General features: G+C 41.7%; 1 protein-coding gene across 6 annotated transcripts in view; it reads left to right on the top strand.

Moving 5' to 3' along the window:
* The window catches only part of cux2b (cut-like homeobox 2b), a 327,451-nt gene that overhangs the window by 184,471 nt on the left and 129,246 nt on the right, over positions 1 to 13,734 (top strand). For all 6 annotated transcript variants that reach the window (XM_060843611.1, XM_060843610.1, XM_060843609.1 and 3 more), the window contains exon 4: positions 2,619 to 2,697. In XM_060843611.1, coding sequence (XP_060699594.1) covers positions 2,619 to 2,697 — 79 coding nt within the window. The remainder of the gene's footprint in view (positions 1 to 2,618; positions 2,698 to 13,734) is intronic.

Below are 13,734 nucleotides of genomic sequence, written 5' to 3'. Positions count from 1 at the left end.
TATGGAATGAGCTGCCAGAGGAAGTTGTAGAGGCTGGTACATTTGCAACATTTAAGAGGCATTTGGATGGGTATATGAATAGGAAAGGTTTGGAGGGACAATGGGCCAGGTGCTGGCAGGTGGGACTAGATTGGGTTGGGATATCTGGTCGGCATGGACTGGTTGGACTGAGGGGTCTGTTTCCATGCTGTACATCTGTATGACTCTAAGTTTTACCATCAGTGCCACATCAAAAAAAAACAACCAGGCTTTTATATTTTCTCACACTTTGCACCATTTTGAAAGTGAATAGGGCAGGAGATTCACCGCTTTCCAAAAGTGCTGCCAGCAATTATTACCCCCTAGCCCCTTCCCTTTCAGAGAGTGCTTGGTGCCGGCTTGCCTGGGAATTTGCAACGTCACACGCTGTTGTACAATATTTTGATAGATTAATGAGCTCTGTCACCAAGTCATCTATTCTTCAAGACACCTTTCATTTCACAGGATTTTTGGCTGTGTGATGAGCTATGTCCCATAGTGACACTGTTCCAAAAACCCAAATCGAAATGTGAGACCGCAGTTACCAAATTCCTGACAATACAACCCATTTAACTAATTGCTTGTTACATTGTCCTTGATTATAACTTGCCCATCAGTTATGCATACTTTGGTACAATCGAAAGCTAGAGGTGGACAAATCTTTTGAGGGATGGAAGGAAAGCTGCCAGAACGTTTTTGACTTGGTGACCACTTGTCTTTGCTGTATTCAGCCCAGTGTTTGTTCAGTATGCTGACAGAATTCAAGTTGCCAAGAGGTTAGCTACACCCATGTGAGTAACTGTTTGAGGATATGTTAGAAATTGTAAGTGAATACATGATTGTTACATCTCTGGATTGGCCATTACTGTGTCAGAGATGCTTAATGGCCAGCTTTTAGAATTGGAAATGATAACAGGCGTAGGCATTGAGAGAAATCCTGGAATCTGTGATGGCCTGTAATAGTCCCTCAATGTTGTGGAGTTCAGTTAAGTACTCACTAGTCGATAATTGTGTGTTTCATTGATTTATGTGCAGTACACTGTTCATTACTTTGGCAAACAGAAACAAAACTTAATTTTTTTAGGATCTCACTCTGGGATTCAATCAATAAGATGGTAGTCTGTTGGTGGCATTAACCATTATACAGAGAGTGGAAGTTAACCCTTAATTTAATGCTGATAGCTCTTGTTATTGAACCGTGTCTGATCCCTGCAAAGTTGCTTTTTAATTTAGCTTTTGTTTATTCTTAGTATTATTATCATCATGGTAAATGTTTAGAATGCCATAGATTGCATAAAGCAATCAGGTAGCCATATGTACCAATGGACCGATTAACACTGCGTGGTTTGTGTTTTACTCACAGCCTGTAACAGGCTGTGGGGATATTACTACTGGGTTCAACGTTACCAGAGATCCAACCTTCTGTGCTTATTGATTTAACATGTTGGCTCCTTAATGATGTTTAACTAGAATGTGGGGTTTATATGCTGTCACTCAAGATCAAATTTCTTTTCCCGATATTGTAATGCTTAACTACGTTAACTTTAAAAACATTAACAAATGTTGAAGGGACGGCGAGGTTGGGGGCTGATGACAGAGTAAGCTGCCAGGGATGGAAATCTGCAATGGAAGATGCTGGACATAGATTGCAATTTGTTGGTATCTGTGAAAAGAAAGGTCAGTGTTCTGGCTATAACATTTTTTGTCAGAATGGCTGATGAAAGGTTCTTCCTGATATGTTAATCTGTCTTTTCTCTTTCACAGATGTTAATTGTGACCTGCTGTGTTTTTTTTGCAGCACGTTCTATTAAACCCTGCTTTCACTTTCAGATTGAAGTCCAACAAAATCCAGTGTCAATTTTTTTTAAATCTAGGCATTTGTAAATTGGTTTTGAAACTGAGGTTTGTGCATCTGTTTACAGGATGCTGGTTTTGGCTATCATGTCTTGGAGAAACATACCAGAAAGGCAGAGACCGTGGGTTTAGAATCACTATTAAAGTGCCCCAGGTGATTAATCAGAGCCCCAGGTTACACTGTTTACCTCTGCTAGTACTTCAAAAAATTCCCACACAGCACTGACTGCCAGCAAATGCTTGTAGCTAATCTTTCTGGGATGCCCATCAACACAATTTAACCAGAATTGTTCCAATATTTCTTGATATGTTTTTACTGTTCTATTAACACAGAAACTTGCATCAATTTTGTTTTTCTCTCTCGATTGTTGAAAGTTTCCCCTGTGATCAATCCAGTTCAATCAGGCTGTGAAAGAATTTGAGTGGGTCAGGCTGCGGGTGAGAGGGTATACTTCAAAGCATTACAAAATGTAGGTGATCCTCGGTGCCTTTATCAGTTTCACAGCTACATTAACTTTGTGAGCACCCTGCAGTTTGAGTTGGTGTTACATAATTGGCTGGTTTTGTGGCACTAGCTGTTCATGTTCTGATCAGGGTGTTGTTGGGAATCAGTCTGTTGTCTACACTCCTATCTGCTTATATGTGTAGGTCCTGGGACTGCCCTTAATGGGCCTGTCACTGATGATCTAATGTAAATCCGCCTAATGATTGAAGATATAAATCTGTAGTAATTGTTCTTTTTCCAGGTGGTAGCACTTAGTAAAAGAAGCAAGGAGGCCGAGGCTGCCTTTCTTAATGTTTACAAGCAATTAATAGAAGCGCCAGGTAAGAAGACATTTAGATATTGATCTATCTGTAATAGTAGCTCATCTTACATAGCAGAATGTCTGTACAAACCAATTTTTATGCATTATTCAGTGTTCAACTCAGAATATTAATCTCATAGAATTGAAGCATATTATTATGTCTCCTGCTCTCTGCAATTTGCTGTTGTGTTTTTTTAATGCATTACAGATTGATAATAATTTCATATTATGGCGTATGTGTAGAAAGGCTTATAAAAACGTAAGATGTGAGGAAGCATAAAACAGAACCCAAAGGGACTGTAGCCCTTAGTCATTAGTGCTACAAGGTAGCAAATGTCTAATAAATCAGCAGCAATTATTCAGTGTATCCCAAAGTGGAATATTGTTTGAGGAGAGGTATAAAGTCACCCCAACTTTAAAATGGTAGAAAGATTCATCAGCCATACACATGATGAAAGAGAAATGATTTTGATCTAATCCTGATATTGTTTAGAGTTAGTCTGGAATTTCAGAATTTATATTGCAAGCAAACTCGTTTAGTGCTTTTTAAAATTAAAATTGCAAGGTGTTAATACCCTTCAATGAGTCTCCTCACACATCAAGGACATGGAGCTTGCTAGCAACTGCAGCTGGTACTAAAATAATCCTCCCACAAACAAGCTAAACGTGTACATCTTGAATAATGTGGGGGAGGGGCAGGGAGTCATCGGCGCCGAGTTCAAGGTCCCCACACTGTGTGACATCACGAGGACTCGATGTCACTTCACAGCCTCGTAACTCCCTCATGGACAGTCATTACTCTTTAAGGCGATGCAGAGGCAGCTGTTTGACAAGTCGTAACGCTCCTGTGTTTTTAACAGCATTCATTTTTGTCACCTTGAAAGGCTTGACTTTTTTAGCTAAGGCTGATATCAAAACAAATTCTGAGGGAATGCAAAGAAGATTCTTAATTTAGCAAATATGTGATCAATGTGTCTGCACATCTGTAATTAGCGTATTAAACCTTGAATTCTTTTAAAATCGTTCATAAAGCTGTGAATAAAATAAAAAGACGACAAATGGGCAAATATCACAATGTCAGAATTGTGGAGTTAATTGTTGCTGGCTGTAAATTACTTCATATGTTTGTGACCAATGATTTCTGCATTATAAATGTGCTATGAATCACTTGCTTTATTCTTGTTTTTATGCCTTTCTTTCCAGTCGCTCATTCTCGAGCATTAGTCAATGTCAAAACTGAATGCTGTTCCTTGACAAAGTTTGGAGAAAACAATTTTAAACTGACTGGTGTTTGCTCAAAGATCTTGAGTTATCGACAACCCTTCCACTTGGAGACAAAATCTGATGGAGGAAGGGGCATGCAAAACCAAGTGTGAACTCTACTAGTAATAATGACATGAATTAATATTGTAACTTAAGGAGTAGCAGCTGTTGTCCAATTGGTTGCACTTTTGTCTCTAAGTCAAAAGTTGTGAGAGACTTGACCACAAAAATCAAGGCTGAATCTCCAGTGCATAGCTGAGGCAGTACTGAATTGCCAGGGGTGCTGACTTTTGGTGAGATGTTGAACCAAGATCTGCCCTCTAAGGAATGTAGCTCACGGCATTGCCACCTTTGGAAGGTTCAATCTCTATCCCACAACCAACATTACAAAATCAGATTATCTGGTCATAACCGATCTTGGGAGCATGCTGTATACATAATGGCTGTCACTTTTCATGCATTATGGTGATGATTTCATTTCAAAATATCTGATTGGGCATAAGTTGCTTTAAGGGGACTTGAAAGGTGCTAGGTCAGTACAATTATTTTCATACTTTTGATGGGTCCCTAGCTTGACAATCCCCTTGCTATACCCACCCGCTTTTACTCCTTTTAAAATAATCTATTGATGTAAGGGTTTCTATTCAGAGTATAGAAGTACGATATCATTCCTCAGTAATTATATGCACAAAATAATTTAATCAACAATTTATAGAGACAGATAACTCAGCCATAATTATTATTAGTACAAATTGTGATCTTGCCTTTAATGTTGAGTTGGCTACAATGGTGCTCATAAACAGACTAAGATTCTTGCTGTTAAGAATGTACCTCTACTCCCACAAACCAACCCAAAGACATTAGACTAGGACCTCTCTGTCAATGGAACGTACTCCTCTCCTTTTGAAAGCAGCCAAATAAAGAACTTAACAAAATAAGGAAAAATGCAAACATTGAATGTTTTCACAGCAACTGAGGATTTAAAACAACATTTATGATCAACTTAGTGAATTCTCTCAGTGTATCTTTGCATAATTCTATCATGTGAGAAACACACCACGTTTCACCACATCAGTTGCTCATTTTGCTTGACTTCAACACAACAACATTTCACAATCACTCCTCCCCATATTAATTTTAATATTCCTGGTCTTATTGTGCAGCTGATGAGTATCTAGGATTTTCTGAGATATAAAAACATTAACTATAATTGAGGAACATCTTACTGTGGATTTATCTTGCAACCAGGCTGCAAATGAGAGCTAAATCATGTGACATTGCACTATTTCCTGTGATGATGTGTACTGTTTATTAGCATTTCCATAGTCAGACTTAATGCCTTATACTACACTCAGATCCTCAACCTCATTCTCACTTGTCTTGTATTTGGAAAGGGCAGTATCTGTTTTTGACTCCTATTTCATCTCTCCCATGGATAACGAGAGGGAGAGTGACCTCAGCTGAACATTCAGGACTAGAGAATCCCAACGAAAAGAGTGTCAATTACTTATTAATTATTAAGGCAGCTTAACTAACTTTAATATTTCTTTGGTCTCCAGAGGAAACAACTTCAGTTGCTCCCCTACTCTCATCTAAACCGGTTGATTGTCCTCACCTTTTCTATATAAATTTGCTTTGCATTAAAAACCTCAATATTGAGATGTGAATCCCAATGTGAAAAAATGGCCAAGAATCTCAAAATGCAATAAAATAACATCTCCTTAAGTTTGGTGATTACATTTACAGCAAAAGGCAAGGGTAGTATTTATAGCTTAGCATTTTATGTCTGGTTTGACCAGTTTATAATAATCCCATAAAATGGAAATTAAGTCCAGCTGCAGTCAATTACAGCTATGAATAAATCTGCATCTTGGACTCTGTATTACTGAGGTGAAGGATCACTGAACTCTGAGGTACATTCTGTGCAGTGCTCACAGTAGTCATATTGGTGCTATTTTTGTGAAAAACAGAATCTGGTTTCCAGTCTTTGTTTTAGGTGAGTTTTGTATATTACAAGTCTTAACAGTGAAAGATTTGCAATAATGAGGTTATTTTATGACAGTTTTGTTGGGAAAATATTGCAGTAAAATTATGTGTGGCTGAAAAAAAGTGACTCGGTTGGATTTAATTATAGAAATTTATTTGAGGGCCTTTTTTTTATAATTAAGTGCTGACCGAATGAAAATATAGTAACAGGAACCGAAGTGGTTGATGTGTTTCCCTCTTTCCTGCTGTTTCACTCACTTTATCTCTTTCATTCTCTTTCACTCCTCCTTTCTATGTTTACTCATCCCTTCCTCCTTCACTTCTCATTTGTTCATTTGTTCCTCTTTCTATCTTTGATTTCCTTTTTTTTGTTTCTCCCTCATCTCATTCCTTGCTATCTTCTTGCTTTCTCTTTTTCTTGTCCCACTTTCTGTTTCATGTTTCTCTCTGGATGTGTCCCACCTTTCCCTTAGATGTGTCAGCTGTGACTCAGTTCATAACACTCTCACTTCTGAGTCACAAGGTTCTGGATTCAGGTCCTCCTCCAGGCTGACACATCAGTGCAGGAGAGGGGGAGAGCTGCTTTGTCAGGGGTGACAACTTTCAGAACTAACATGAAACCCGGGCTCCATCTGTTTACTCTGGTGGATCTTCGAGTAAAAAGTGAGGTCTGCAGATGCTGGAGATCAGAGCTGAAAATGTGTTGCTGGTTAAAGCACAGCAGGTTAGGCAGCATCCAAGGAACAGGAAATTCGACGTTTCGGGCCAGAGCCCTTCATCAGGAATGAGGAGAGGGTGCCAGGCAGGCTCAGATAAAAGGTAGGGGGGAGGGACTTGGGGGAGGGGCGATGGAGATGTGATAGGTGGAAGGAGGTCAAGGTGAGCGTGATAGGCCGGAGAGAGGGTGGGGGCAGAGAGGTAAGGAAGAGGATTGCAGGTTAGGAGGGCGGTGCTGAGTCCTAGGGAATCGACTGAGACAAGGTGGGGGGAGGGGAAATGAGGAAACTGGAGAAATCCGAGTTCATCCCTTGTGGCTGGAGGGTTCCCAGGCGGAAGATGAGGCGCTCTTCCTCCAACCGTCGTGTTGTTATGTTCTGGCAGGTTAGGACCTGCATGTCTTCGGTGGAGTGGGAGGGAGAGTTAAAGTGTTGAGCCACGGGGTGGTTGGGTTGGTTGGTTCGGGCGTCCCAGAGGTGTTCCCTGAAGCGTTCTGCAAGTAGGCGGCCTGTCTCCCCAATATAGAGGAGGCCACATCGGGTGCAGCGGATGCAATAGATGATGTGTGTGGCGGTGCAGGTGAATTTGTGGCGGATATGGAAAGATCCCTTGGGGCCTTGGAGAGAAGTAAGGGAGGAGGTGTGGGCGCAAGTTTTGCATTTCCTGCGGTTGCAGGGGAAGGTGCCGGGAGTAGAGGTTGGTTTGGTGGGGGGTGTGGACCTGACGAGGGAGTCACGAAGGGAGTGGTCTTTGCGGAACGCTGATAGGAGAGGGGAGGGAAATATATCCCTGGTGGTGGGGTCCGTTTGGAGTTGGCGGAAATGACGGCGGATGATACGCTGTATACGGAGGTTGGTGGGGTGGTAGGTGAGAACCAGTGGGGTTCTGTCTTGGTGGCAGTTGGAGGGGCGGGGCTCAAGGGCGGTGGAGCGGGAAGTGGAGGAGATGCGGTGGAGGGCATCGTCGATCACGCCTGGGGGGAATCTGCGTTCCTTGAAGAAGGAGGCCATCTGGGCTGTACGGTATTGGAACTGGTCCTCCTGGGAGCAGATGCGGCGGAGACGAAGGAATTGGGAATATGGGATGGAGTTTTTACAGGGGGCAGGGTGGGAGGAGGTGTAGTCCAGGTAGCTGTGGGAGTCAGTCGGTTTATAGAAGATGTCTGTGTTGAGTCGGTCGCCCGAAATAGAAATGGAAAGGTCTAGGAAGGGGAGGGAGGAGTCTGAGACAGTCCAGGTGAATTTAAGGTCGGGATGGAAGGTGTTGGTAAAGTTGATGAACTGTTCAACATGAGGCAGCGCCGATACAGTCATCGATGTAGCGGAGGAAAAGGTGGGGGGTGGTGCCAGTGTAGTTGCGGAAGATGGACTGTTCCACATATCCTGCAAAGAGACAGGCATAGCTGGGGCCCATGCGGGTGCCCATGGCAACTCCTTTAGTTTGGAGGAAGTGGGAGGATTGGAAAGAGAAGTTATTCAGGGTGAGGACCAGTTCAGTCAGTCGAAGGAGGGTGTCAGTGGAAGGATACTGGTTGGTGCGGCGGGAAAGGAAGAAGCAGAGGGCTTTGAGTCCTTCTTGATGGGGGATGGAGGTGTACAGGGACTGGATGTCCATCGTGAAGATAAGGCGTTGGGGGCTAGGGAAGCGAAAATCATGGAGGAGATGGAGGGCGTGGGTGGTGTCCCGAACGTAGGTGGGGAGTTCTTGGACTAAAGGGAACAGAACCGTGTCGAGGTACGCGGAGATGAGTTCGGTGGGGCAGGAACAGGCTGGGGCAATGGGTCGGCCGGGGCAGTCAGGTTTGTGGATTTTGGGCAGGAGGTAGAAACGGGCGGTGCGGGGTTGTGGGACTATGAGGTTGGAGGCGGTGGATGGGAGATCCTCTGGTGGATGTAAAAGACCCTTTGGCACTAGTTTTTGGAGGAGCGAAGGCAGTATTCCTGCGTTCCTGACCAATACTTAATTCTCAATCAGCATCACATACAAAAAGCAGATTCTCTAGTTGTTATCAAATTGCCATTCATGGGAGCTTGCTGTACACAGATTGGATGCCATATTTCCTACATCAAAAATGGCCCTAAACTGCAAAAGTATTTAATCTGCTGTAAAACAATTAGAGAAGTCTGCTGGTCATGAGAAGTACAGTTTAGATTTCCTTTTCTTTATATTCTGTTTTTCTCTTGTGGTGTTCTGTTCTCTCTGTCTCGAATTGGGGGGGGGAAGGGTGGAGCCTTTCTCATGAGAGGGACATGGCTATTTCCGACGAAGTACTTTTTCACTCAGTTTTTTGTGGATCTTTGGATTTCTTTCCTCTAAAGGAGTAAAGATGCAACATTTAAATATACTTAAGATTAAGATGAAAATGTTTTTGGACTTAGTGGGAGTAAAGAGACATGGGGATCAAACAGGAAAGTGGAGTTGAAATTGGATGATTCCTTATGATCTTATTAAATGGCAGAGCAGGCTTGAATGGCCTATTCCTGTTCCCCTTTCATATTTGCTTAGATTTTTTCTGTTGTTTGCATTCCTCTTTTAATGTGTGCTCTCAATGTCTCATTCTCTGTACTTCTTTACACCTGTGGGATTAAGGGCCATGTTGTCCTGAACTTTTCTCCCACGTGAAAATGGGTGATTCTTTCTGACTGCCTTCCCATCATATCCTAACTGCATAAAATTGAGATTAGTTCTTTCATCTCCTACTCTTGAGGTGTTCTTTCCCAGAACCTCTAGACCATGGATACCCAACCTTCCATGCATTCTGTCTCTCACTTTTTAACACCCCTTCACCTCTTTGCCGATTATATATGATGACCGCATATGTACAACTTGGGTTGAAAGAGTTAGATTAGTATTAGGGAAGAACAAATAAGGAAGAAATCTGGGATTTGAAGCAATGAAACACTGCAAATTAGCCACTGGAAAAGGGGAAAAGAACCCACACTGTTCCTTTTTTTTTCACACACACACACACACACATTCTTTCCTTCCTGTGGAAGACATTGACCTTTCTCTTAAGTTTGTCAACGAAAATCAAAAAACTAAAATTGAAGCAGCGTCTTGGGAAATTATAGCTGAGAATTCTCAAGTTAACACTTTTCATTGTGGGAAATCAAGTAAAGCCAAAAGGACTAAACAAGCTACAAGTCCTCATGAATTCCAGCAGTATAATTAATTTGTACCTTGAAATTGCATTTGTACGGTCTGGGTGACTTGACTTTCATTATCGGATAGAGTTGCTGTGTTATTAAGTGACCCAGCATTGCACTTCTGTCATATAATTTTTTTTTAAGTACTTGGACAATTTCAAATCTTCATCATTTTCAGCAGATTTTCAGTCCAAAACCTTGTCTATTCAACTCAGTGCAGCCATTGGTTGGTTTGGTTTTTGGTCACAGCAGTTGTAATTTTGCAGCTTTGTTTGCTGTTCAGTAAGTTTACAGTTATAATACCTTCAGTCTATTCAAGAGAGTTACTGACACAAAAGGAGGCATTACTTAATGCAAAGCTCTACAATTATTTTCTTTTTGTTTGTCCCCTTCTAATCCAAATGTTCCCAGTATTTATCAAGGATCACACCTTTGTGGAGGATCAGCCAACCTGTCTTGCTGTAACAAATTATTGTTTAAATGAAGCCAACATACCTTTACTTGCCAAGCTTTGTGCTTTGTGCAGGATCCTTCTGGCTGTCAGATGATATTCCAGGATGATATACCCATTTCCTTTACACCTTGCCTTCGTACCTTTACACACACTCTCAAAACTGCCAGGTGCTTTCTTCTAAATGTGGGTCTTACTCCTTTTAACTTGCTGCTGGTGGGGTCTTTTGTAAACTGTGCATAAACAAAGATAATTAATTTCTCCTTGATTGGTGAAAAAGTGGCAATAAGTCCATTTGTCATAAAAATGAAGTCTGGAAGTCTAAACCTCACGTTCATTTCACATGTACCATATGCAAAGCAAATGACAGTTTTTAGTGCTGTGGAAAGTATTGTCTATTTATCTATCTGGATCTACAAAGACCCCTTTTCGGTTCATCTTGGATCATGGACTGTTGGCACCATCTAATTATGTTGTTTCAGTATCCTAAATGAGCCATAAAAGTCAGGGTTGGTTCATCACTTCAGCCTCTTATTAAGCACACCTATAAGCACAGCAGTATGCCCAAGAAGTTGTGGACCCAGGCCATTGATTCTTGTAGGGAATGCAGACGCACTCTGTTGAATGACCTAATGTAACCCCTGAGCAAGTATTCAGGTTTATGAATCCATTGTCCTGATTGCACACCCAGATATTACTGGGTTCGTGTAGTGAGCTCCCAGCACACTACTGTTCTACTGTGGCATAGATTCCAGATCAGGCAGGATAGTACCTTTAAGACAGTCACATGACATCACAACATGTGATTTCCAGTACGAAGGTACCTGCTTTGTCTTTAGTGACTGTCTCTGTGTGTAATGGAGTCAATGCCGTGTCCTCACCAGTCAGTTGTGTGTAAGTAATGTACAGGAGTATCAGTCAGCACAGAACCTATCCAAATTCACAGGTGAAGTTCTCAACTACAACCAAGGCAAGAGTCTACCCTCCAGCCTGAAGCACGGTGAGTCCTCCTTTTGTCTCTTTCCAAACACAAGAAGCTGCTGTTGATCCAGCGTTTTTTAAAGAAGCTTTGAAAAGTTGCTGACAGGACAGTCAACATATAAAAAGACAACTCTTCAATAATATACCGAAAACAAGCTATGAAGTTTGAGAATAAAGTATTGGAAACAAAGTTTTTTAAAAAAAGCCTTAGCTGTGTTCAGACATTCATCGACTCAGCTATTTTCATTTTTGGAAATGGCATAACAATGAAAAAAACCATTGTGCGTGATGTCATTGCAGTTTTGGCACAGGCGCCATTTACAGGTATAAGCTGCAACTTTTATCAAGGCAGCAGTGTTTACTGACAGATATTGTTATAGTGCAGAAGGAGTACCTTTGGCCTATGATGTCTATAACTGGCTCTCCACGGACGCACTGTGATTTAGTGCCATTCTCCTGCTCTGTTCCCATACCCTGCACATTCATTCTATTTAAATAGTTATCTTGAATGCCTCAATTGAACCAGCCTCCACCACAATTCCAGATATTCCAAACCCAAATAACCCTCTGTGTGAACTCTTTTTTTTCGAACAATGCGTTCGAAATCTTTTCTAAATCACTTTAAAACTGCTCACTCTCACTCTCTTATGAACTGGAACAGTTTCTCCCTGTCTTTTCTAGCCTGACATCATATGACTTGGAGAACTCTAATCAAATCTTAGAGTCATAGAAGTCTACAGCATGGAAACAGGCCCTTTGGCTCAACTTGCCCAAGCCACCCAGTTTTCATAACTGAACTAGTTTCATTGTCTGTGTTTGGTCCATATCCCTCCCTCCAGTGGTTAGCACTGCTGCCTCACAGCACCAGAGACCTGGTTCAATTCCTGCCTCAGGCGATTGACTGTGTGGAGTTTGCACGTTCTTCCCGTGTCTGCGTGGGTTTCCTCCGGGTACTCCGGTTTCCTCCCACAGTCCAAAGATGTGCAGGTTAGGTGAATTGGCCATGCTAAATTGCCCGTAGTGTAAGGTGAAGGGGTAAATGTAGGGGAATGGGTCTGGGTGGGTTGCACTTCGGCGGGTCGGTGTGGACTTGTTAGGCCGAAGAGCCTGTTTCCACACTGTAACTAATCTAATTTAAATCCTCTCTTAACCTTCTCCTCTCCAGTGAAAACAATGCTAACTTTTCCAATCTTCCTCACAACTTAGATTTTTATTATCCCTGGAACTAAACCTCTTCTACACTGTCTCCACTGAATTAACATCCTTCCTGTAGTGTACTGCCCAGAATTGTATGTAATATTCCAGCTGATGTCTCTTGTACTCTATGTCCCTATTAATGAAGCTGAGGATGCTGTACACTTTATTAACTGTTCTCCACTTGTCATCTTGTTTTTAATGGCTTGTGCATATTTATACCCAGGTCTTTCTATTTACACCCTTTAAAATGGGTCTGTTTATTTCATCACTCCATGTCCTTTCCACCAAAATTAATCTCCCCACACTAGTCTGCATTGAACTTCATCTGCCGCCTGTCTGCCCACTCCACCAGTTTTTCATTGCCTTTTACTCAGCATTCCTCACAGTTTATATTGCTTCCAAATTTGTGTACTGTAGTGTGTTACTTTGAAATTGTCCCTTGCATTACAAGATCTAGGTTATCAATATGTATTAGGAAAAGTTAGGGTCCCAAAACCATCTCCTGGGGAGCTTCACTACAAAGCTTTTTTAAATCTTAAAAAAAATTGGAATAAAAGGTGGCTTACAGGGGTGTCTCAATTTCTTAACATTTTATCCCCATATGTTATGAAGTATCTCCCCTTTGAGATTGTCTCTGCAAAATCTCACCATACATAGGCCAGGATAATCACCAGAAAATTTTCTCAATCCCTTAAAAATATTTCATTATCCAGTAAGAGTGTGTGCTTCAATATTATGATTCCACCGAGCTCACTACATTGGAAGTCAATGCATCTCCAGAAGGGAAGCACAGTATGTCTGCTACAGGATGACAAGCTGATTGTGTTTGGTTTTAAAGTCCTTGCAACAGCTGAGGCTAACTACCCCAAGACTGGAAGGATTATTGTTGCTGTCATTTTCAGGATGCAGTGGTTCCACATGTACCTATTTGGCAAACATTTCATTGTTTACATCAATCACAAACCATTAGAAATGCTCTGAAAAATGTGTCTCACAAGTACCTCACCACAATGACAACATTTACTTGCAAAGTTGCAAGGGTATGCTTTAGAAGTATTATACAAACCCAGATTCCCAAATGACCATCTCCAATGTTCTTAGCCAAACTCCACCAAGAACAAATATACAGAGGAACCTCAATTATCCAAACGAGATGGACGGGCACTATTTCGATTGGATAATTGATTATTCGGTTAATAATCGATTCAATGCCTCTCTTCTGGGACTCAGAGTTTTCTGTTAAGTTCAGGAGACTGCAGCACACGGTGCGTGAATACCAGCATCCCCCACCTCGTCCAATGCCACACACCCCAAA

Source organism: Hemiscyllium ocellatum, chromosome 24 (genome assembly GCF_020745735.1).
Source record: "Hemiscyllium ocellatum isolate sHemOce1 chromosome 24, sHemOce1.pat.X.cur, whole genome shotgun sequence".
Taxonomy (NCBI): domain Eukaryota; kingdom Metazoa; phylum Chordata; class Chondrichthyes; order Orectolobiformes; family Hemiscylliidae; genus Hemiscyllium; species Hemiscyllium ocellatum.
The sequence above is the reverse complement of the archived record's forward strand: the minus strand, read 5'-3'. Positions and strand labels throughout refer to the sequence as shown.